At 38.0% G+C, this 24741-nt stretch overlaps 1 protein-coding gene across 1 annotated transcript in view; it reads left to right on the forward strand.

Annotated features, from left to right (window-relative positions):
• The window catches only part of LRMDA (leucine rich melanocyte differentiation associated), a 690027-nt gene extending 665819 nt beyond the window's left edge, over positions 1-24208 (forward strand). Inside the window, exon 7 of the mRNA XM_042792209.1 lies at positions 21969-24208. Coding sequence (XP_042648143.1) covers positions 21969-22048 — 80 coding nt within the window. The 3' untranslated portion in view covers positions 22049-24208. The remainder of the gene's footprint in view (positions 1-21968) is intronic.
• The last annotated feature ends 533 nt before the right edge of the window (positions 24209-24741 follow it).

The following is a 24741-nucleotide window of genomic DNA, read 5'->3' on the forward strand; positions in this document are numbered from 1 at the left end:
TGCATATATGGATAATACTATTCTTAAATATTCAGCCCTTGTTACTTACTTTAATTCAGTGGATTTTTCACTGTCTCCACATAACTTCTGTGTAAAAGGAAAGGCTAATCTATTGGTTCAGACAAAAGACTTAGCTGATCTGTGTTCTGTTTCCTTTCTGTCATGTTCTTGCATTTTTTTTTTCCTCCATCTGTAGAAAGGAGATGACAGCACTTCACTGCCTCATGATTATGTAAGGATAAATACATTGATTGTGAGATATTCAAACTGATTGAGCCAAGTATGTAACTAGGACAATTTATATATAGAGATGCTTTCAAATTAGAAACTGGGGTATTTTGTCTTGGAGAAGTGTGGAAGAACAGGTGAGCTATCTTCCTCAAAGTATTTAGTAGTGAAATGGTTAACAAAACATATATATATACAGGCAATGTTTAGGTTTCAGCGTTAACACCCTATTGAGATGATTGAAAATAGTTCACATCTTGCTGAACTGTCATTTTGAGCTGTCTGCCAATTTAAGAACATATTGTTGCCTCAGTTAACATATGGTTCGAGTTGATACAGTTTTCTGTGCAACCATGAGAGCTAGACACATCATTATATGAAAATGAAAACAAATGGCTGAGTCTTGAGCTCACTGCTTTAGGCCCCCCTGGTGTAAGCATGAGTTCAAAGCCACCTAGTCTTCCCATTTGGAGATTCCTGCAGCATGAGAGAGTCCGGGTGCAATGGTGAGCCGCAACAGCCTGCTCCCATGGCAAGCAGCCTGTAAGGGATGTTCCCAGGAAAGAAGTTTTACAGCGTGGGCACAATGGCAAATGATCCCTTGGGTTGCTGTACCTAATTTGTCAAGATTTAATTAGATCCTGGGATTGGTGAGCCTGTTTTGAGATTCTACTCCTTTACTGTATCACTGGTGTGGTAGATATATTATGCTGGGCATATTAAAGAACTGAATCCCAAGTTCTTGCTGCATCTCACCTGTGTTGTACTGTAAGTTAATGCTAGCAAATAGAAAAATAAAGGTGAAAATTTCTAAGGAAACAATCTCTTTAGTGAGCACCATGAGGTAGCTTTTGATATCTGCAGAAATAAAGTTGAAAAAATTTCCAGTGAATTTATAATGTCTCTGTTCTAGGACACCTGCAATTGTTTTGCGTACTGTCTAAGTTTTTTTTTCTGATGTGATAGAAACTCCATGGTTGTGTTAGAGTTTGCTTTGCTTTTCTTAAGTTACAGTTTTAGCACTGCATCTTTTTTCTACTTAGGCTAGGTAAATTTTGCAATATTTCCAACTCCCTTGTTATCCAGGTATCGTCATTGATGAACTTCCTGGTGTATCTCCTGTTATAGTAGAAAATTAATTCACTACAAACAAATTATATTTAAATTATTTTGAAGGTATAAATAAAGCTGACAAAACCAAACCAAAATAAAAAATTGAAGCTGAGATTTTATTTTTACCTTGTGCAGTGGTGCAAGATGCAGACCAGAGTGACTCAGGTTATGTGTACAGCATAAAACTATCCAGATTTGAATAAATAGATGTTTTTCTTTGTACATATGGCTTTGTAACTGGCTCATTTCCCAGCATTCTTTTTGATTTGATTTTCAGATTCAAAGGAATCCAAATATCTGACCAAAACTCATTTAATTTTCTCCTGCCTATTAGAAGTAAGTATTTGTGCAAAATGAAACCACAGATCAACTTGGGTTTGCTTGTGAGATTGATGAACCATAATGAATCTTTCGATGAACTCAGTTTAAATTTCAAGGATGTAATAAAACACAAAAGCATACCCAAAGTCACTTTGAGTATATCCCTGCATATCTGGTAATTTATTTTTAAGTCACTTATTTGGGGGCATTTACAAGCCCGTCAACTGACGGAGAAATGCGGCTTAGCAGTCCTACCTGCAGCTTGCCTGTATATGTACTGGTATACAAATCGCGGAGGTATGCACCAAATGGCAGATTTTTGGCTGGTAAGATAATGGCAGGGCAGCATTTATTTCTTTGGAGATATGTTGCTGGAGGAAATAGGCCAAAATCTCTTGCTGCCACACAGATCATCTTGTTCAGATACTTCATCGCCTCTGGTGCATTCCTTGGACTTGATTAGAGCCTGCTGTTCCCTGCTGTGCCTTAGCAGAGAATGTCCTGCTGTGGGATCACAACTTGCTATGGGTGTAAAGAGGCCAGGCTGGACTGTGCAGGCAGATTGAGCATGGCATCAGCTTTACCTTGTGAGGCTTATAATAAACAGGACAACATATTCCCATTTTGATTGCCTTCTTCACTCCCACAAAGTTTCTGAAGTGATGTGTTTGTGTAGCTTACTGTATTGGTTGTTTTGCACCTATGCTATGGCTGGGATTATGCTGGGATTTGGGTGCTCTCTTCAGGGTTCTCTTCACCCAGGTTGATATTTAACAGTTAAGCTGATCATTGATATTAAAAACAAATTGTCTCATTCTTCCTTGTTTTCAAAGGTATGCATAAATCCATGTTTTACAATGGCAGCACAGTGACTGTTGCTGTTCCACAGAGATCATTATGTCCTAAATGATATATTAGGCCTATGTGGAGATTTCTCTGTTTGTTACAGGGTGCTATTATGCTTATGTTTCTGTCTGCAACAGGGAACCTGTTGGATTTGTCTTACATGAGATTTTCATTTTCTGGAATCTAGATTACTGCCATTAGGCTCAATGGGTCTAATGCCCTACCACTATGTGTTTACCTAGCACAGTGACACTACTTTATTTATAGGTAACAAAGAGGAAAGAAACCAGGATGCATTTCATTGATCTATCCATGTTGTAAATGTAAAATTCATGTGCATTTTTGTTTGCTTTATAGCTGTTCTCTTTCCTTTTCCTTATTTAATATGCATTCCATACTGTGCTAAGAGGTCAGTAGGGCAAATCAAGGAGCCAGATGGCTTACCTCTACCCTAAGGAAACATACCAATATTTAGCTGGGCATTTTACCAAATAAAGGCAGGACTGGAATCCACAATAAATGTGAGAGTTGGTTAAAACTGCATCCTTTTCTTAGATTCACAGCTACAACCTCCTTGAGGCATGAGCTTTTTATACTTCACTGCCGCTTTCTACCTTTCTCCAAGTAACTGCATCTTACAAGATATTAGAGGGGGGTGCAACTCATTTTATTTATGGCCTTTGCACAGAAACAAGTTTCAGTTATTTTAATCTGACTGAAATAAGAAACCATAATCCATGGATGAAAAGACAGTGGACAAACTCTGTTAAATCCCTAGTACCCTGAGGACATATATTTTGTCCATTTCAGGTTTTTTATGTTCCCTTTTTTCTGCTGTTATTCCCAACTTTAACTTTTGAAAAGCCAAGCAGTTTAAGTGGCCGGGCCTGGGGAGCTTATTTGTATGCAGCACAAATTTCAGGATCTGTTCCCAAGCCTGTGCAGAGTGAAAAATGGCCTGCATTTTCTTGATAGCCCATGTGGTTGTAAAGAATAAATGGCTAATGAATTACAGATGAACATTGACGCAAATTAATCTTCCTGATGTCCCTGGGTTATATGGCAGCCATTTAAAAGTTTAATCAATACACTAAAGTTGAAAACATGCAGGCACTGCAGTTGTTTGGATGTAATAAACATCAGAGGGAAACGGGAGGCTTGTACCCAGTCCATGTATCATAATGACAGGTATTTATGTTTAATGGACTAAATATTTTTTATTGGAAGAGAGCAAATGTCAGCTTAACTTTGTAAGCCCTGCATTCAACTTTCCTTTGAGGTTGGTGAGAGACGGCTGACATGTCATTGAAAATGAAATGTAAAAAAACCAATTGAGACAAAGCGAGGATAAGGAGCTGCTTTGCCGACGAGATGTTGCTTTAATGCTCTGCAACTATTCATTAAATAAAATGTAAACTCTACCATTTCAAACGTTGCAGTAAAACGGTTTACTAGGGCAGACTTTTAATGGTTATTAGGGAAAACAAGAGCCAACCGCTGCCAAATATTCTTTTCTGGGAAACATTTTATTTGAAAAGTCTTTTCCTGAGTTACAATTTCAGAAGATTTATAATTATGGAGCAGTTGTGTCCCCCCCTCCCCCTTTCCTTTTTGAGACAAAGAAAAACAGAAAAATAACTTTCAGAATAACCATTTGATAGTCCTTTTTTTCCCCTTTGAACAGAGTAATAGCTTTATATAAGCTTCCCATAGGGTTGGATATTAATTGCACTTGAAGTCAATAAATTCTAGAGCCATGTGTGTCCAGGACTTACCCATCATTGCTATAAATGGGGAAGGAGGCTATACAAGACTGCCAAATTCATCAGGCCTGCACAGTTGTTTGGCTATGTGAAAAACCACATGAATTTATTTTCTTTAGGTAAAGAAAAGTGTTGTTGTCATATCATTTGGTCTTATAAGAAGACAAACTTTTTCCATGTTAAACAAAAAACTCTAAAAAATGGAAGAAAAAGGGAAGATCATGTTTTACCATCTTTCTGTAATCTGATTTAGTACCCCATTTTTTGGTGAATCTTACCTGAATGGACCCTTGAATGTCTACAGTGGTCTCATGAAGCTTCTGGTAATGTATACTGTGGAACTACTTCAGAAAGGGAGGAAGCTCTCTGTTTGCTTCTTGGTTATTGGGTGAACTGGTTCTGTCTTCATTATGTCTCTAAAATATTCCATTCAGTTAAATAAATGCTCTCAATAACAGTGCAGTGAGTCATCTGGTAGAGGTTTGATGCCTGACCTCCTATTCATGATGTCCAAGAATATTGTGTTTGCTTTACCAAAGACTGTTTAAGGCAGACAAGTGCATTGCGGGAGTGGCAGAAACCTCATATTACTACAGAGGCACCTGACATATCTAACTTCTGTTTAGCAGGTAGGCATTTCTAATTTAAATTGCTATTCAACAATTTTATGTTATCTCAACATTTCCTTGTTCTGTGGCATCAGATTCAACTTCACATAAGTTGGATACTCATATCATGAATAAAGACAGATTTGACTAAATAATATTGTAGATTGGTGGTGTCATGATTGTAAGAGATCATACACTGCTTCATGATAACAAAACAGTTGTTGAGGAAGCATCTGAAAATGTTGATCTTGTCTACTCCCTGCGTGATGAACTATTTGCATTTTTGAGCAAGCCCATAAATAAATATATTTACACCATGAAAAGTAAAATAATGAAATGAGTACATTGGCCAGACAGTCTGTGAAGGCTGAAGAACTCATAGTGCAGCACAAGATTAAAATAATGCAAATATGGCCTTTTTTTGACCCTCTTTTGCTGACCCTGTGTCACTCACTTGTCCCAGAGTAGCTTCCTAGTCTCAGTGACCCAGTATGGCCTAATCTGATGATGCTTTTAGATATGCTACTTGCTCCTGATCTTACATCCTGCAGTAGGGAGTAGGTTGCTCCTTCCATTGTATGACCACACTGCACTATGGCTAAGATCTACCTGGAATTCAGTGCACGGCAACTTGAGCCATGACATACCAATTTATGGCCATTAGGAATGGTTCTAAGCTGACTTTGATGTGACTGGTGAAGAGGAAGGCTGGAGCCTTATTGTTGTCATAATGAAGCATCAAAGACTTAGAAGCAGGGTTGCAGCGTCATGCTGAATTAAGTTACAGTTTGGTTCAGTTTCAGAAATTGTCTTCTGTTTCATAACGCTCAAAAGCAGCTTTCCAAAACTGCTCGAAAGCAGTAAGCTTTAGTGGCATGTGAAGAAAATCAGCAGGTATCTACAGCAAAACATTAACAAGATTGCACCAGACAGAGGTGGTGCTAGTAGAAAATTGGAGGTAAAGAGGGGGAGACATTAGACTGATTCTCTCTGTCAGATGGAAAACTCTCTTTTCAGTAACTATTCACAACAAAATATGAAGTCCTCTGTAAAATGGTATGTTGGGGAGTGTAAGCTGCCACTATCTGGCACACTACTTCCACAGCAGAAGACATAATAAGTTATTTTCTTGGTCAATCCATTATACCATTTGACTAAATTACTCTAAGTTAGATTTTTACAAGAAGCTTGAATTTCAGGCAAAGAAATCCCTCTTACCGTGGTTTCTGAATATTTAAATTCTGTAGAGAGGCTGTTGCTATGTATTATAGGCTCAATGGATAAAATACAGAAAATTAAAAAAATCTGCTGTAAAAGATTTCTTTTAAAGCAAAAAGCAGAAAATGTGAGAACTCCAAGACTTCATATTTGAAGTAAGGTTCAACTTCATTGAGAGAAAGTATCTAAGGATATATGAAAAAATATTCTCAAATGACAGAATTATTATTGATTAAATATGGCTTTTTGGGAGCCCTTTTCTTTCAGTTCAAAGTTACATGGATGTATATGTGTACTTAAGTACAGCAGCTTCACACAACTGTCTTGAAGATTTACCAGCCCAGACACACAAATCTACCTGCTCACCCTTTGCCTTAGTGGCAATGAAAAAATTTAATGGTGTTTTTTCTGTCCATCAAAAAAATTGCTTTTGGCTACTGGCTGGATAATGTTTTGCAAGGCTGGTATGTACTGTGCATTTAAGTACATATTTGTTTTTCATTTCTTTCCCACATAATACCAGTGTAACAAAGATACACAGTGTGTCTGTCATATAGTCAAGATCTTTAAATAGTGATACAAAACTATTAATCTAAAATAATTTTAATCTAATTGAAAAAAAGAGATAAGGAACCATGATTTGGCAAAGTACCTTTTTTTCCTTTTTTTTTTTTTTTACCATGTTCATTTTGAATTCCTCAGGAATACAAATGTGATATTAAAGGGTGAAAGCAGTTTGAGAATTATGCCAATTGCAGCTTTCTTGAACTGGGACCCACAGCCCTAACAGCTATTAAAAAATGAAGTAACTTTTGGTTCTGATTTTGTATAATGAGTGTATGACAAAAAAAGGGTTTACGTCTACATTATCCTGCAGGTGTAACTCTTCTGTCTGTCAGTTTATCCTGTATTTTATTTTGATGAAGATAGAATATTAGTGAGGAAAAAAAAATTCTCTTCATCAAATACCTTAACAGGAAAGAGAAGTCTCAAGACAGTGTCATGTATTGCTGGTTATTTTTGATGGTTAAAAGAATTATCTGAAAACAAAGAAGTCTTTCACAATGAATCTAAAACACAAAAGCTTTAATAACATTTACATCTGTGTATCATCCGTGTCTCCAAATGCAAGTCATGAATAACACATAAACTAGAGTATATAGGGAACAGAAGTGCTAGCACATCATTTAAAATCCAACACACCCCATCGTCAGTGGAATCAAATACACAGCAGGAATGGTTCCAGTTGATAGACACACAATGAAGTCATTGAAAATGAAAACATATTAATTATGTTCCTAAAGGTTAAGATAGTAATGGCTGAATTCTGTAATCCTGGTTTAATATTAATGCCCCTAGTCCATGCAGGAAAACTGTGTAACACTTAAAAAATTGTGGAAAATTTTAGTCACACTTATTTGTCTCACCCATGACTGACTTCACAGCGTGGGGGGTGGCAGGGGGAAGAGCAGGAAGTACAAGACAAAGGCAAAACCAGGGAGAATTATCAACAAAAAAAAGATGTTCTTGGTCCAAACAAGCCACTTTCGCTACATCAGTTAATTGTAAGAATAGACCATTTCTAAACTGCAGCTGTTATGTGCTTAACCAACCCTGCTGGGAGAACTGCTTTGTAGAACACCTCTGCCAGCAGAGACACACAGAGCGCCCTTCAATAAAGGAATTCAGAGTGCAGTGTTTAAGGGAAACCTTTTGCGCTTCCAAATTTTTCTGAGCTTATTACAGGATGTGATCCTAGCTTGTCATTCTGACATAGGTTTCCCTTAAATGCTTTCTATTTTCATTATCTTTTTTGCCTGTGTTAAATCAAAATGATGGAGGCTGAAGGCTCTGTGTGTGTGTGTGTGTGTTGGGAAATGAGTAAGGGGGGCTGAGGGGGAATGCTCAGGTTGTGTGATAGAAAATGATAGGTGTCAAAAACCCCCACAAAACACCTAGCTTGGTCATGGTCATTTTCTTTGTGTAACAACATTCTTTTGTTTGTTTGTCCGTGGGGACTTGTAACATCACTCATATGGTAGTTAATTTTAGATGTGTTCTTTCTCTATTCTTCTCTTGTCTTCTCCCTCCCCAAATCTTCATCCTTGTAACTCTGACACAAGACTACTGCACCTGGGTTCCTAACTGTATTAATTCCATTGTGTTGGTGCGATGAGTACCTCTGATCCTTAACATCTTTATGCTAAAACCAAAATCCTCCCAACAGCAAGGGGTTAATTGTCTGCTTTCAATGCACTTTAAAACTCTCAGCTCTTGGGAATGATGTTTCCATGAGGGTTGAATGTAATTACAAAATAATATAGGCACTCTGTCTTATTTTCAGTGAGTGATACTTAAGTCCTTGCTGTTGTTGCTGCATGTGTTTATTATATTGGGGCTCTTCCTTCAGTGTACTTGATGCAAGGTATTTCCAGATTTGAGCCTTTGGGCTTTAAATGTTGTGCTGCTTCTTCTGTTCCTTATTCACTACAGATTATGTATAATTGATGACCTGCATTTACAGACATGGGTGGTATACAGATGTAAATGTTATTATAGCTTTTATATTTTATGTTCTCTCTGAAAGATCATTTTGTCTTTGAATAATACTCCTGTTCAGATTTTGGGGGGTTTATCTCTAAAAGAGAATATGAAATGGATATTGCACATCGTATATTTCTTAAAAGTAATTTGGAATTTTAGGGTATGGGATTGGTGGTGACTGATACACTGCCTGGATGAGATATATCCCTTTGAAAATAACAGCGCCAGTACATGCCTGCATCTGTCTAACCTCATAATTCACTTTCACATTGGGTTATGGATGTCTGCATTCAGTGAGTCTATCTTCCCTTTAGGTATTATTTCAGCCCTTTGAGATAATAAGGAAAGTTTAATTGCGTTGTTAATTGATTTTTTGCACAACATTATTACCTTGATTGATTGCAGAGTTGATGAAAATGTTAGACACAGGCAGTGTAAAGTATCAGCCCAGTAAGGAGTGGGAGCCTTGTGGAGAATAGATAACCTTGATGTTAAGAGCTATATCCTTCAGATATGTCTTCCCTTGACATATTGATGGCCCTTGAAAAGGGAAAAGCTGATTGTATGCAGAATGCAATCATTAAACCCACTTCAGCTGGCTGTTGATTAATTTGTTTTTTCCTGAAGGATCTAGTTAAAGAGAAGGCCTCACTAGTATCAACAGCAGCCATTTTCCAACCTTCAGATTATTCTTAACCCTCTCCTAGAAGACAGAAAAATGATACTGTCCTGGTTTAGACAGGCAAATTGTTTGAAAACATTGTCCAACTGCAATTTGGGGATTATAACACTCACTTTACTCTGTTAACTACTGCTTCCTCTATGACCTCTCCTACCCCTGCCTTCAGTATTCAGCTTCGCCACAGCTAGCAGAAAGTCACGTCTGATGTTTTCTGAGTAAGGCCAGTGTCTGTTCTCAGCAGAGATGCCAACAGGGATGTCAAGCTTGTTTTGCCCAAAGACTGAAATACTTCAGTAGCATATAGCTTCTTCCCAGGAGCCTCTCTGAAAGGACCAAAGGGTTCACTGCACACATGTAAGTGGTTAAGGTTTCTTTATCTCTGAAAAGATCTTTCTTATATAATTTTTTGTTATTGCTTTTGAGATCTTTGAGGTCTTCAGTAGGGCAGTTGTGCTGTGCATTGTTTGTGTCAGCGCAAAGGATGCTGTGGAGTCAGTGTGCCCAGTGCTTACTCCTTCAGGACACAAATTGTTTAGTTCTGCCCCAGGCTTAACAACAGCACTCGTGTATCCTGCTGTTGGATACCTTTAACCAAGCAGGAACTATATGTGACTAGCTTTCCCACTGTGAATTCATGTGATAGTCTAATCCTGGCCTGCCTGCTACCTTCAGAGCACTTTCTGTTTTAAAAGCACCCACTCTGAGAGCGAAGGTGAAGAGGATTACCTGCAAGATCCATTGCCTAAATGGCCTTCCTGTGGCAGATAGGGCTTCCTTGGATGAAAAACATTCTCTGGATTCAGGGACAGCTTCCGTCTTCTTCATTTCTTTCATTTTTATCATCAAATGACCCAAGACATCTAAAATATTTATACAGTTTTAACCAAGCAATTGAATATCTCAGGAACACAATGTGGTGGGGGTTTTAGCCTTAAGTTAACCATTTACAGGATACTTGGTAAAGTAGTAGGTAGCAGGTTAATGCTTCCAGTTTAGCTTAGTAGTCTCAAAGACAGTCGCTGTTAATTTTCTCTTGTGAGTGATACAGTGATCGGTATTGCTTGATTATTTGGCCAGATGTGTTTTATTAGGTCCAATGTGCACATTTGCCAGTTGGCTCCTTTTTAATATGGGGACATGTTAACTTATGACATAGTCAAGTCTGACAAATTTGAACCAGCCAAATAAGTGAGTAATATTTCAATCTGTCAAAGCTGGTGAATACTGATTAACTGACACACTCCAAAAGCTCTCACCAATATCCGTGCTCCAGTGCAAAATGTTTACTAAGCATAATACTTGTTAGAAAGTCTTTGGTGCTTTGACTAAACTTTAATGACTCTGACCCTAATGGAAGGGTTTTAATGTGCCTCTCGAATTATCTCTTAGCGCCCTATCTTTTATCTTTAGCAAAAGCTTCCATAGAGGCTAAAAGTGCACTTGTAAACTATGTTCTGCTGTCCACCGTGATTTAACCTTCAGCCTCCCTCTCATTAGCATGTTTTTAAAGGGAGGCTGAGGAAGGGGAAAAAGAGTTGAGGATAGGAAACAATGACAGTGTTTTGGCATTCAATACTGGAGTCAGTCAGTGTTTGGGAACTAGGCTATGGCCAGTAAGTATTTAGCAATAGCAGATGGTGTTACATGTGGTATAGCATGGAACAAAATTCTGTTAAGAGGCAAGCCCAGACTTAGTCCAGAGAACTAGATATTTACTGAACACTTCGGGTGTTTGGATCCAGATGCATTTCTGATTTCATTTGTTGCTATATTGTGGATGTAAAACTGACTATGAGCCAGCAATGTGTGCTTGCAGCCCAGAAAGCCAACCATGTCCTGGGCTGCATCAAGGAAAATGTGGCTAACCGGTTTTGAGTGGTGATTCTTCCCTCTAATCCACTCTCATGAGACCCCACCTGTAGTCAGCTCAGGGGCCCCCAGCATAAGAAAGACATGGACCTGCTTGAGTGGGTCCAGAGGAGGCCACAAAGATGATCAGGAGGCTGGAGCACCTCCCTTATGAGGACTGCCCAAGAGGGTTGGAGTGGTTCAGCCTGGAGAAGAGAAGGGTCCAAGAAGGCCTTATAATGGCTGTCCAGTACTTAAAGGGGAGTCTGCAGGAAAGATGGGGAGGGACTCCTTATCAAGGAGTGTAGTGATAGAATATGGGGTAATGATTTTAAACTGAAAGAGGGTAGATTTAGATTAGATTCTTTACGGTGAGGGTGAGGAGACACTGGAACAGGTTGTCCAGAGAAGTTGCGCCCCCTCCCCAGAAGTGTTCAGGGTCGGGTTGGATGGGGCTTTGAGCAACCTGGTCTAGTGGAACAGATGACCTTTAAGGTTCCTTCCAGCCCAAACCATTCTGTGATTCTACAATTAGAAAGAAATAGCTATAGAAGAGAGAAGGGAGATCACAAATTGTGTGGGATCTGGATGTGTCTTATGAAGTGCTAATGCCTCCAGCTTCCACTGGAAATCAAGGGATTCCAGGACCTTGTAGTATCAGCTTTTAAAAAACTCTCGTTTTTGTACTAGGAAGAATCATAGCAATCCTATCATTAGCAATTAGTTAAATATTTCTTTTGTTTCTGAGGAAGGGCTTGTGGAAAGGAGCAAGTAATGGCATGAAAAGAAGGTTCCCTTAACTGTATCATAATGTGACAGCAGCACTATTTCATTATGGTCTTTAATATTATTTGAGAGACTTTCTTTTCCAGCTTTAAAAATAAAAAGCAACTTGTCTTTATTTCAGATGACTCTCTTGAGAAATTTCAAACCAGTTGAGCCAGACTGAATTTTGTATGGCTTTTTTTTTTTTTCCCTAATATGAACTCCTCCAGCAGGAACAGATTTGAGATCCAAAAGCAAGTTTTACTCATGAGATGAGCCAAATTTATGTCTAAACTCTCCAGAAGGGCCCCGCTGCTCAAATTTTTTTCACATAAGAATTTGTAATTTTATTGGAATGCTTGCAGATTTTCCGAACAATTATTCCAAAAGTTTGCTTTCTGCCCCATAAATCATGGTAAATTTGTTTAATTCTATCACAGTTACTAAAAGAGCTTACTTCCCTCTTTTTTTTCCCCCTCGCATTTTACTTCTAATGCAATCTGTGCATGGTTAAAGTTTGTGAAGTACAATATAATTATACTCACTTTCTGTTTTCTTAATGACCCTGTCATTCTTTATGGTTTAACTCCATTGATAATTAATATAAGTATTATTAGTAAAATGTAGCCCAACGTCTAGAGCAGCGTACAGAAATGCTACTTTTGCATGTTAGTCAAATTAACTGAAAATCTAAGATAATATGGTGGGTGTACACTGAACAGCTGAACCTTAATATATGGTAGGGATGGGATTTTACAACCTCCTTTTCCTCCACCATTCTGAATATATTAAAAGTGTCTCTTAAATCACTTCAGTGATCATACTGTTGCATTATCAAAAATAATAGAAAGATCATTCAAAACAGGGCTGGAATTTGTTGCAAATGTGAGAGAATAACAAGTGCCACCTCAGCTGCAGTAGAAGCCGGTGGTGTAGATGGACAGTCACCTTCCCCCCTCCCCCACCCCCCCCCAACATTTTATGCCTTTTGTTCAGACCACTACCCAGTGACATCCTTTTTTAGCCATCTGGATACACAAACTGATGCTCACTGGAATTAGTCCACCAGAAGTCAGACTCCTGGGCAAAAGGCTGAAAGCAGAGGTTGTATAAATATAGACTTTGATCATGACAGAACAAGAAATTGGCTGCAAAACTAACAAACAGTATTGCTTTAATTGTCATATTGGAATTTTAGTTTACTGGTGTGGTCCGTTTTATAGACAAATGCATGCTGCCCTCTAGTGCTGATGCTCTCAGCTTGAAGCTGCCTGGCGGGAGGGAAGATGGGTCTGTTTTGGCAGGGAGTGGCTTTTTGCATAGTTACTAAAATTGCTAGTCCAGTATCTGGTTATTAATAGAAAGCAATTAAGGTCTTGTGACATTGGTTTAGAGGTAAAGGGTATTTAACAGATGTAACCTTACATGCATTAGATATTTACAGTAATTTGTTCTGCCTTCACTACTTTTCTGTAGACCATATATGAGAGAATGAGATATATGAAGAAGTGTTTTAAAAGACTGAAAGAACTGTGAACCCATAATACCTTTCCTCGATCTCTTTCAAGGGTATTCAATATCCAAATTTAATCACCATTTAACCCGTAATAACTGGCAGGCTAACACTTTCTGTGCACTTGGGTTTCTTTGACTGCAGTACCTAGCTGACTGTACAATTCATGTGTCTGAGTAATTAAAAAAATCTGCTTGAAAATTTCAACATAGCCAACAAGAAATATTTTGTTGTAAATTCATCATTAATTCTATACATGACATTATTTGAGAGTGCAAAAATGACAAAGATGCACTGAAGAGATAAAAGCATGTGGGTTTTTTGTTTGGTGCTTTTTGCTTCGTTTTCACTAGAGACATCCCCCCTGCCCCAACATATTTCTCTGATGATGGTTACAGTAAGCATGGAAAGATTCCAAAGAAATCTCAAGTGTAGGACCTTAAATTGTAACAATGATACCCAGAGGAGTAGAGAACTGGTTAATGATTTAAAGTATTATGCCCTAAATGCTCCTATTTTAGCCAACAGTAGAGAATCTGTAGACAGCACATGCCTAGATCAAAGCTGATCATGTCAATGTCATTCAAGGAGGGAAAGATACCCTCCTTTCCCCCTTCTCTCCCCCCTACCCTTTTTTTTTTAAACAAAGTATGACATCTGAGGAACAGTGTGTTGATTGTTCCACTGCCAGGATACGCATAATGGAAACATTAGCTCCAAGATAACTTTTAATCTGTCAGCCTAATGGCTCCTTAATGTGTAGAGGGCTTTAAATGTATGTCAGCCAGGGCTGTATAAAGTAATATAGTTTGTGGCCTGAATGGATCTAGATGACTCTGCACCATGACACAATATGGTTTATTATTAAGTATCAGCTCATCAGCTTATTCCCATGGACTTGGACAAGCTTCTCAATTTTGCAGTAACAGATTACGTAAGAAAAAGCTTGCAGTGCACATTTTTTTCCTCTTTTTTTCTTTTACTTTTTTTGTTTTGTTTTGTTTTGGTTTTTTTTTTGTGTGTGTTTTGGGGTTTTGTTTTCTTGTGGACTTTTTTTACCCCCTTCCAAATTACCAGTTTCATCCCCTGCTGCTTTGGGAGCCCTGACGTGTATTTACAGCAGGCTGCACTTTATCACGCATCAGCTTGACTGCTAGTTTACACTGAACATTTATGCAGCTCCCTTGGCCCAGGACACAAACTTCACATCTTTGTATTCCTATCACCTTCATTGCAAATTTTCCCAACATCCTCTCCCTGTTGACTGCTTTCCTTCCCTCCCCACTACTCTCACTTCCCTACACACTCCCCCATTTCCTGCCCCCCCCATTCCAACAAACAGGCCAGTGAGACTTGACATGACACAGTACTTGTCTGTGCAGGATACTTGCAATAATTCAGTGTGTTAGTTTGCCTGCTTTGATTCCTCTCAGCTCTAGTTTAGGTGTATAATTCCAATGCCATTGCTGTAGACTGGATACAGATTTGATTTTGTGCCTTTCTGTAATTTCTGTCAGTCTGAAAGACTACTTTGTGCCCCATGCTGTAGGGTGTCCAGAGGAAAATGTTATCACTTTTTGGCATCTCTGTGCAGGGAGCAAAGCAGAGCAATAATTCATCTCCCCTGAACATGAAGGTTACCTTCCTTCAGTGTTCTTACCCACAGAGGGAGCAGAGAATCAGGTTCAGCAGTTTGCTTCTGAAAGGATGTTATCCTCCTCCAGGAAACCTGCAATGGACCACATTCCCTAATCCATGGGGACCTCTTTGGGAGTGTTTGGGGACCATGGTATGGGAGTTCTGCTTTAGCCACAGTGAGCGCTATCCTCAGCCTTCTCAAACACATTCTGATCCCTTCATCCACAGACAATTTTGGAGGAATTATGTGTATTTTTGCTTACATTTAGTGTTCCTATCATCTTAAAAATAAATTAATTAGTTTACAATATAAGGGAAGTTAATATTTGTGCATTTATTATTTGAGCACTTGTGAGTATTTTATGATACTCTTGTAGGAATTTTTATTTGATTTTGGTTTATTGCTATTATATTTCAGGTCTTTGTAAGATAGCCCTTCTACAGCATTCAGCTGTAGCACAACGTAAGGCATTCACTTCCTTACCTGTTGTATGCTCTTCTTTCTGTTGCTCCTTCTGCTCTGTTTTAAGGAGTCTAGATCCTCTGTCTTGACTCCAACCTGGAGCATCCCAGAAACTGTAGCTGCAACAAACAGATTTAACTGTAGTAGTCAGAGATCCAGTCACCTTAGCGATGACAGCTGCAATTCTTCAGTTCTTTTCCTGTATCACATTGCAGTGTTTGAGCTTGAGCTTCCCCTTACTGACAGTGGAGGACTTAGTGACCTGGGTGATCCTTTACAACTTTTCTTATCTTCCAAGTGATTTTCTCAGATTCCTGTGTCAGAGAGTTCAGAGGCTGGATCACATTCAGTAGAAACAATTGTTCTCTTTCACCAAAAGTCAATAAAAGTCTGTCCATAATTCCCTCCCTTCTTGTCCTGTTTATAGTTTTAAATTTTTTTTTTGTTAAATTTTGTACATTTTACAGAACATGGACCAACAACATAACAAAAGAACAAGCATTCTTTTCCACTTTTGGCCCTAACTGATTTCTAAGAGTAAGGGATTTCTCATTTCTAATTGCTCAAACTATTGTTCTTGTTTATAAAAATGTATTTCCACAAAAACAATTATGAAGACCCAACTATAAATAAATAAATGTATGCAAGTTAAAGCAAATGAATGAACCTTAGAAGGCTCAGTGACTTGAACAAACACTCAACATTTTTGGAAAAAAATAATCCTTTTTTTTAATTTGTAAAGTAACTTCCTGATGTTACAGCCACAAGACTCAGTAGAACTACAAATGCACTACCTGGGTCCAAGTAAACTTTCTGTTTATTCTTTTTTTTTTTTCCTTCATTGATAGATATTTAGCTCCTTCCCTTCCCCTTCTCCCCTCTCCGCTCTCTTCTCCCAGCCTATCCCAGGCCCCTACCCTTGTCTGCTGTGAAGCTTTGCATGGATCTGTGCTCCCCAAATTTCAAGCTGATTTGACTGAATGTCAGGCTAATATTTTTGTGGGGTGTGGGTTTTTTTTTTTTTTTTTTGTGTAGTGTTTTATTTGGTTGGTGTTTTTTTTTAATGTTTCATTGAGGATTACATAGAAAATACTTTGAAGGAGCATGTTTGAAAATTTTTGGTTACTTTTTACAGCATTCAGTTGTTTGAATGTTCTTAATGGTGAATATAAAGTAGATAGGTACAATTATATGGAGTGGTTTTGGTTTGTTTTGGTTTCGTTTTAATCTAAAATGACTGTGAGAGTATATATAATTTAATTATCCTCATTTGGCAGAAAAAAATAACCTGTGTGCTACTGAAGTGAGAGGATTGGGCTCCTAATTTCTTGAAAATTTCTAGTACTTCATTTTCTCATAGAAAGTCAAAATGGAATTGAAAATGAGTTGTCAACTAGACAACTAGATAAAGTTGTTAGAATTTCCATGAAGATAAATATAAAATGAGAAATTACTAAACTCCTGTACGAACATATTTTTTTTGTTTCTAAGGTTAAGCTTTGCTTATCCCTTAGATGTAAAGGTTTTGAAGAGTTTTAAATTAATTCAACTGATGGAGGTGTTTAGCCTAAATCAGTAGCATTGTAGACTTGAAACTATCTGTGGATAGGTATTTATTCTCCTCTAAATGCTGTAGGTAGGGAACTATTTTCCTTTAAAGGCAGTTTATATTATTTTTTAAGGGAATTTTGCAACTTCTGTTCATTAATTGTAGAATATGCCCAAGTGCCTATGAAAAAAATGATAATGGTATTGATATCTCATCTTGAAGGGTCTCAAAACAATTTACAGATTGGTAGTATAACCACACTGAAATGAACCCAGCTTCTTGGTGGAGCATGGCAGCTGTTTAATAGCCCATAGCAAAACTATACAACAGCAGGTTGTGGAAAAAGAGATGAATATGCATCAAACACAAACTGGCAGTGGAGGATTTAGGTACTGTATTAAAATTAAAGTTAGGTGAAGTGGAATTTCTCTAGAATATTGAGTCTGTGTATGAAATGCTCTACTTTTTCTGTCCACAGCTCCTAGTACGAGGACCTGTGGTTAGCCCATGTGAAAGGCAGAGGACTGGATGCTGAAATGTAATCCCTGATGTATACTGTATAGCAATGTATTTGACAAACAAATTTAATTGTGGATACTTTGCTGTTTGCACTTGCAGAGGGGTTTATTAAAAACATTTGATGTTAAAATGGGTGCCTGAGGTATATCTTGAGCAGATGTGACAAATTGGTTTTGATGGGGGTGGCAAAAATTTTGGCTTGACTACTTAGTTTTAGTAATTACTTGTTAAAGAAAACTGAATACTGCTGGAGAAGGCTGTGTTGCTGACAGCTGCCCCAGCTATGATGTCTGAGAGGTGGTTTTTTTATAGATGTAGAGCATTTATTTGCTAGGAAAAAGAGCAAACCAAGAAAGGGAACAAGATGCTACCAGATAACGATTCCCTTAGGTCACTGTTGGCCTGAACTGAATTTTGACCTGTGATTGAGACTGTATGATCTATAGATCTAGCATATGCCACTGTAACTTCTTTTTACCATTTTCCATATAGCACACGAAGATCTGCAAACTTTATTTGTTCTAGGAACATGTATGAGGTCCAGTTGCACCATAGCTCTCTGCAGCTCATGCCCAACTTAAAAGGAGCAAACATGACTTGAACAATTTTTCATGTGCTTTAGTAGGCATGTATGCATTTATTTATTTATTTGGATAATTGGGTTTTCCTTCAGCTAAGGAAAAGCTGGTGTTGCTGACATTACAATGTGTTTGTGAAGAAAGACTGATACCACAACACATGCAAGCAACTACAAGGTCATTACTTACCCAGCATAATTAGAACATCCATTCCAAAGGGGGAAAACATTTAAAAGATAAAGAGTGAATTTAAAAATTATTCTTCCCAATGCATTTTTTTTCATAATTATAGTTTTAACAGCTTGTGGTGATGGTAGAAGCAGCTACTTAAGAAAAATTAGAAGCCTCATTCGGGGAAGATGATCCCTCGAGGGACTTTGTGTTGTCATTTCTTAAGAACCACAAGCAGAAACCTCATTCAGGATGCTGTGTGTTGTTTTGATGTATAGGGGGTATACTTAGCTTATTATGGCCAATGCTGGATATTTTAATTAAAAAACACCACAACAGCCACAGATGTATTGTTTCTTCCCTTATTTCTTCCCTTGTCTGTGTACAAAAGCACAAGTGTACTACTGCCCCTGAACTGCAAGGAATGAATATCATAACAGACAGGCAGGAGAGAATCAGTAGGTTTCCTAAATTCATGTGTGACGTATCTTAGCATCAAAATTCTCATTGCAGCACACAAACCTTTTCTAGTTCTCCAAGATTTCTGCAGTTGCCAAAGTGAAGTGGGAAATGGAGAGGAAAAAAAAAAAAAACAACAAAACCCCAAAACAAAAACAAAACAAACAAAAAAACACAAACAAAAACAACAACAACAAAAAAAAACCAAAACAAAACAAAACATGAAAAAAACCCAAAAAGCAAAACAAAACAAACAAACAAAAAAAACCCCAACAACAACAACAAAAAACCACCACCCTAGACCAGTCACTGCATTTAATTTATGAGCAAGATTATGGTTTTACAAATAACCTTCATGATAAATAAAGTCTCATGGCAACATTTTCAACTGTGCTTTTATCAAGGCTCTGAGTGGTGTGTGTAATATGCCTGGCAATCGAATCACAGCTGTGTGCCTGGGTAGGGAATCTCTGTGGAGACAACACTTCCTTAATTTAAACAATTGTAGGCTGCAGGAGTTCAAAAATTTCAGCTGACTTTAACTGTCACTAGCCCAAGCACCTTTATCCCCAGGCGAGCAGCAGCAGCTGGATTTCATTTCCTGCAGCCAGACTGTCCGACATCTTTGCTGAACATCCCGGGAACTGAGCGTCTTTACTTTAAGGATTTTATTCAAGGTGACAGCTCCTCACACTTTAGCGTTCAGATCACCTCAAGTAGCTGAGATATCAGTGAAAATGAGAGCACTTCTCCAGCAAACTCCAAATTTAGATTGACTGAGGTTATCCTTAGGCCTCTAGACCCAGCCTCCACGACAGCACAGGCCTGCCAGTAACTTTAAAACTACAGCGGAGTTTGTAATGATGTCTGGGGAGAAATGTTCTGCTGGAGCATTGGAGGATTCTATAAGCGATAGGAAATGATGTCAGATTTAGTTAGGGCTGGAGACAGTGTTAGAATATACTTGGCATAATATGGCACCGGTATCTCTGTCAGCATCTCTGTTTTCTGTCACCGCACACAATCCTGGGCCTGTCTGTAGCCCTGACAGTGTCTTTTCAGATCAGGTTATTGCCAACTCGGAGACTGGCTCAGCACAGCACCATACAGCCCCCTTTGTTTGAAGTCTGCCCTTTTGTCATTAATGCACTTGATGTCTATTTAAATCTGATGGTGAATGCAGTATCTGTTTTCCTGTCAAGAGATCATTGACAATATTAATACCTCATGTCCTTGCCTCATTTTCTAAGCACTGACACCTAGCTACAGTCTCCAGCATTCATCAAACAGCACTCTCACCAGCAACTCTATAAACAGTCTTGCTTCCAGTCCTTAAGAAATGCAGCAGACCTCAAAAAAGACTTTTATCAATGCCAGTGAAAAAAGAGTCTGAAGAATGCCATTAATAAACTGTTCATATCCTTTACATTTAGAGCTCTAAATGGCCTTGTTACCAACTTAATGCTTGCTTCAGTTTGACTTGGAATATCATCTGTTTAGGGGAAAAAAAAAAAAAAAAAAGCTTACTTTTCATTAGATGCTTGTTTAGGAATGATAATTTCATCCCTTGAATGTGGAAACTGTTCCACTAGTGAAATTATTGAAATTATTGGAGAAAGCTTTATAGAGGAGGGGTAAGGGATCAGACTCTGCACCATATAGTTCCCATTTATGCTATCCTGAAGAGGAATGTGTTTTTCTCAACAAATGACAGGCCTATCATTTTTTTTTTTTTCCTTCCCTCATAGGAATGTGTTACTATTGTGATGTCTTAGAAGGGAAGAAGAGCATGGGTTAACGTTAAACTTGCACAGCCCATGCCTTCCAAGGCTTTAGTTGCTTATCTGATGAGAGTTATACTGGAAAAATAGATGCAGAATATCAAAGCTTGCATGCTTAATTGATGCTGCAGGTGGACACAGTATACACGAGTCCTGGAAAGCCAAAACAGCAATGAATTGGGTATCTATTCCTCCCCATCTTTACCCTTTATGTAAGGTGGTGTTTGCCTCCTTTGGGCTAGTTGATGTTTGCCCTTATGGGGCTGAGCTAGATACTTCAATGCCTGCTGTGTCAAGACACTCCCAAGGTAGAGACCCTTTCACCTTCCTTCTGTGCATGGGAGATGACTTTGACTGTATGCACCTAGGGGCACAAAGAACAACACTGCTTGTAAAATTTAGCATCTTTGAGGATGTTCACAGGTGGGATGTGTCTGTGAATTTATGCTTCCACATATGACTTAGTACCACCAGAGGGGATGTTTTTGAATGAGGCAGTGACATCTGCAGGTATGTGTGTCTCACCCACAGCAGTTAAGGCTTCCTTGGGTATATTGCTGCCTGTACCCACTGAGAATGATGTGCCTAGTCTCCCCAAAGCAGTGTTCTGGCTAATTTTTTAAAGCATCCTCTATGTACTAATATTTAACCTAATTTATAATTGCATCTTGCTTATGGGATGTTGTTTGGAGAGCTACTACAGAAATGTTTTTACTAAATGTTTATTTGTATATCTGGGAAAAACTCTGGAGTCTGGATGGCTAGCCGTTAGGAAGTCCCAAGTTGTAGCCCATGTCTGTCAATGACTTCCCATGTGGATTTCAGCCGATCACTTCAGTTCTCTGCCACTGCAAAGCAGAGATGGCTTTAGGTGTTTGCAGGATGACTTTGTGAAGGTTTGACAGTTTTTTTCTGGATCTGTGTTAAACTGTTACTATTTGCTGCTTTTTTTCTTTTTGGTTTTAATCATTGGGAAAACTCTGTAAACATGTAGCAGGGAGATTACCGACAGTATAAAATGTAACTTCAACCCAGACTTCCGGTTTTAAAAAGCAAGAGAGAGGTACTATGATTTAAAATATAGTGTATGATGTTTCAGTGTTATGTCATTCTATTTTTGAAGACACTTGTTAATGTATGTTTAACAGGATAGGTCGTGAAGGTGTTTGCACACATTTTCCCAGTGGAATCAAAACTGACAATTGAAATGGTAATACAGAACATTTAAAATGCACAAACTTTCTTTTGCAGGACAAGAGAAAACTGTTTCCTTCCCTACTTCAAATTGTCCTAGTTATGTGCTTTATTTGTGTGTTATGCCAGTGTTGTCCTCATTGTAATTAATTTCCTTTTTATTGTAGGTATTTTGGGAAAATGCCGCTACATTTACTATGGAAAACATTCTGAGGGCAACAGATTCATCCGAGACGACCAGCTCTAAAACACAGCATTGTTTTGTGCCTCTTCAATCTATCCACATAAGAAGCACAAATTGCATCTAAATTTTAAGCATGTAACTAAAGTCCTCTAGTGCCTTCTGCTGACTTTGCCAAGCCTGTCAAGATCATCCTTCTATCTTAGTCTGAGTAGTCACATAGAGATTGACATGATTGCCTTTAAGCAGGTCCCATCCACCAGTGTGACAGACAGCTGCAGCCAAGCACCGGGCCTGACAGGAGGATCACGGTGATGGATTGCCTGGTCCAATTGCTGCTCGCAGAAGAGCAGGGGTCACACCTGGGGCTTCAGTGAGCATGCTCTGTCGGTCGGCACCTTAGCAAAAGCACCGTGTTTATCTCCAGCTTGCCTGTTGAGCGAAAGGAGCGAAAGTGGCTGGCAATATCAAAGTGTTTATAAAAGAGAGAGGCTATAATTTCAGATGAAAAAGCCTTTATCTGTTCTTTGTGGTTTTGTTTTTTTTTGTTTTGTTTTGGTTTGTTTGTTTGTTTGTTTTTGTTTGTTTTTTTTTTTTTTTTTTTTGTTGTTGTTTTTTTTCCTCCCTGTGAATTAAGTGCTTGTGTTTCTGTCATCTCATACATGCTTACACAAATCCTTCCACAGTGGTTTTATTGGTTTGGTGTAACCCACCCCCTCACAAATCAGTCTAGATGGACTATTTTTTCTTTCAACAAGGAAAAAAAAGTATATTCTGGAAATATTTTAGCCATGCAAAGTACTATCAATTTGTATAGTTGTTTATATGTAAAGGAAAAGGATTTAAGCAATTTTGCAGACAAACAAAATTTGCTAATTCTTAAATTACATCTCAACACTTACTAACTCTGACCTTCAGAAAAGCAATCATTTTTTAATGCTTTAGAATAGTGGCACAGCTTAACTGTATATACTTGGAAGAAGCCCTCAGTTGTGATACTGACAGTGTGTATTATTCCTGGTTTATTGCACAAGATATTTTTAACTTGTACAGAGATTACATTTAGAGCTAAATGCTTAAATTTGGAATGAGAAAAGTGCTTAAAAGGAGTGATATAAAATAAAATTGACATCAGATGAGTATGATTATTAAGAGGGGAAAAAAGTCAATAAAAGTAACTGGTGGAGTTAACATAATTAACAGCTTTACTAATATGTTAGAGACAAGTTCTGATTAATCCATTTTGATGTCTATGTAAGAAAGACTACTGTCAAATTTTCAGTGGAAAAAATAAAAAATGCATAGCATATTTCTTGCTTTTCTGATAAGCAGGTTGGACATATTTAGAATCATAAATTTGTTACTGTGGAAAAAAAATCCTAATACTTCATGCATATATTGTGTTAAATGCTACTATGTACAATGGGATTAGTCAAGACATATGCAAAAATTATGACCTCTGGGCTGTTCCAAACACATGCATATTGGTCCCAGTTAAAAGCTATCACTGTCTGGCTGTTCTTGGCTCGTTTGAAATTACTTGGTGGTCTTTATTCACTTTTCTGGTTGAAAAAAAGTCAGTTTTTTAGAAGCTGCCTACTTTGGGGGGCTCTTAGCTAGTGTTGCAGGTGGAAGTAAACTGGATATTGAAGCCAATCATGAAATCAGGTTTGACTGATGAAAAAGAATGAGACACTGGCAGAGTGACACAGGAAAGCTTGTTGCTACTGAACATTTTAGGCCTTACTCAGTAAATGGATGCCTTCACTCACTCTAAAAGTGTACAATAAATCTTTAATAGATACCTAAAATCGGTGATGAATATGGAATGATCCAGTTCACACCACCTGTGGTTTAGATTGAGCTCTGAGCTGTTTGCCATACAAATTGGTTTTCGGAAAACACATTTTGGCCACTTGTAATTTTTCTGCTAATGTCAAACATGTCTACAAATTAAATGACAATTCATATTAGAAGTCCTAGGAGATATTAGATAAAGGGAAACTACATGCCTCTTTTTCAGTCAAAAATATCATAAGAAATATATAGGGCACTTGTCATCTCTCTTGGTTACCAAAATAACAGTGATCCTAGTTTGTTCTATCATATTGTCTGTTTTGAAACCACCACACATTTTGGGCACATTTGATCTGGTTGCATGAATGTTCTTGTCTTTATAAAAGGCTTTAACCCTGCCTCAAACAATAAACAGCACTTGCAAACTGACCGCATGATTTTTCCATCTTTATTTTGCTTGTTTACTTTTCCTAATGTCAAAACCATTTCTGTCATTTTCAGGAGTGTTTTCTTCCCAGCAAAGCTTTGGAGGCAAAAATATTTTTGGAATGAGATGTGATCAAAGTCTCTTCCTTTTGGTTTTTCTTTTCACTTGGAGGATTATATACCTATAGTTAAATATGGTAAAGCCCTAATTAAAATTTGCTCAAAGGGAATTCACACTAAATGTCACTGATTCTGGAAAATCAAAAAGATAATCCATGAATAATTGTTTTATATTGCTAACATGTATTAGGATACTATTTAAAAACAAACATGGATGTTTGTTACTGTTTATGCTAACATCATTATTTTTTAATATGCAGAACATCTATTTTCATATGTCTTCTGCTGAAGTTCTGTTTTAAGAAATGGCAAACTGGGGGTGCTATCTACACTTGGTTCTTTCCTCAGTGGGAACTATGCTTGAATTTTTTAACTGAACTGAGTAGCCTTTAGGATGAAAGTTGCAGTAAAGTAAT

This window comes from Tyto alba, unplaced genomic scaffold, assembly GCF_018691265.1.
Source record: "Tyto alba isolate M040663 unplaced genomic scaffold, T.alba_DEE_v4.0 Super-Scaffold_1, whole genome shotgun sequence".
NCBI classification, from domain to species: Eukaryota; Metazoa; Chordata; class Aves; order Strigiformes; family Tytonidae; genus Tyto; species Tyto alba.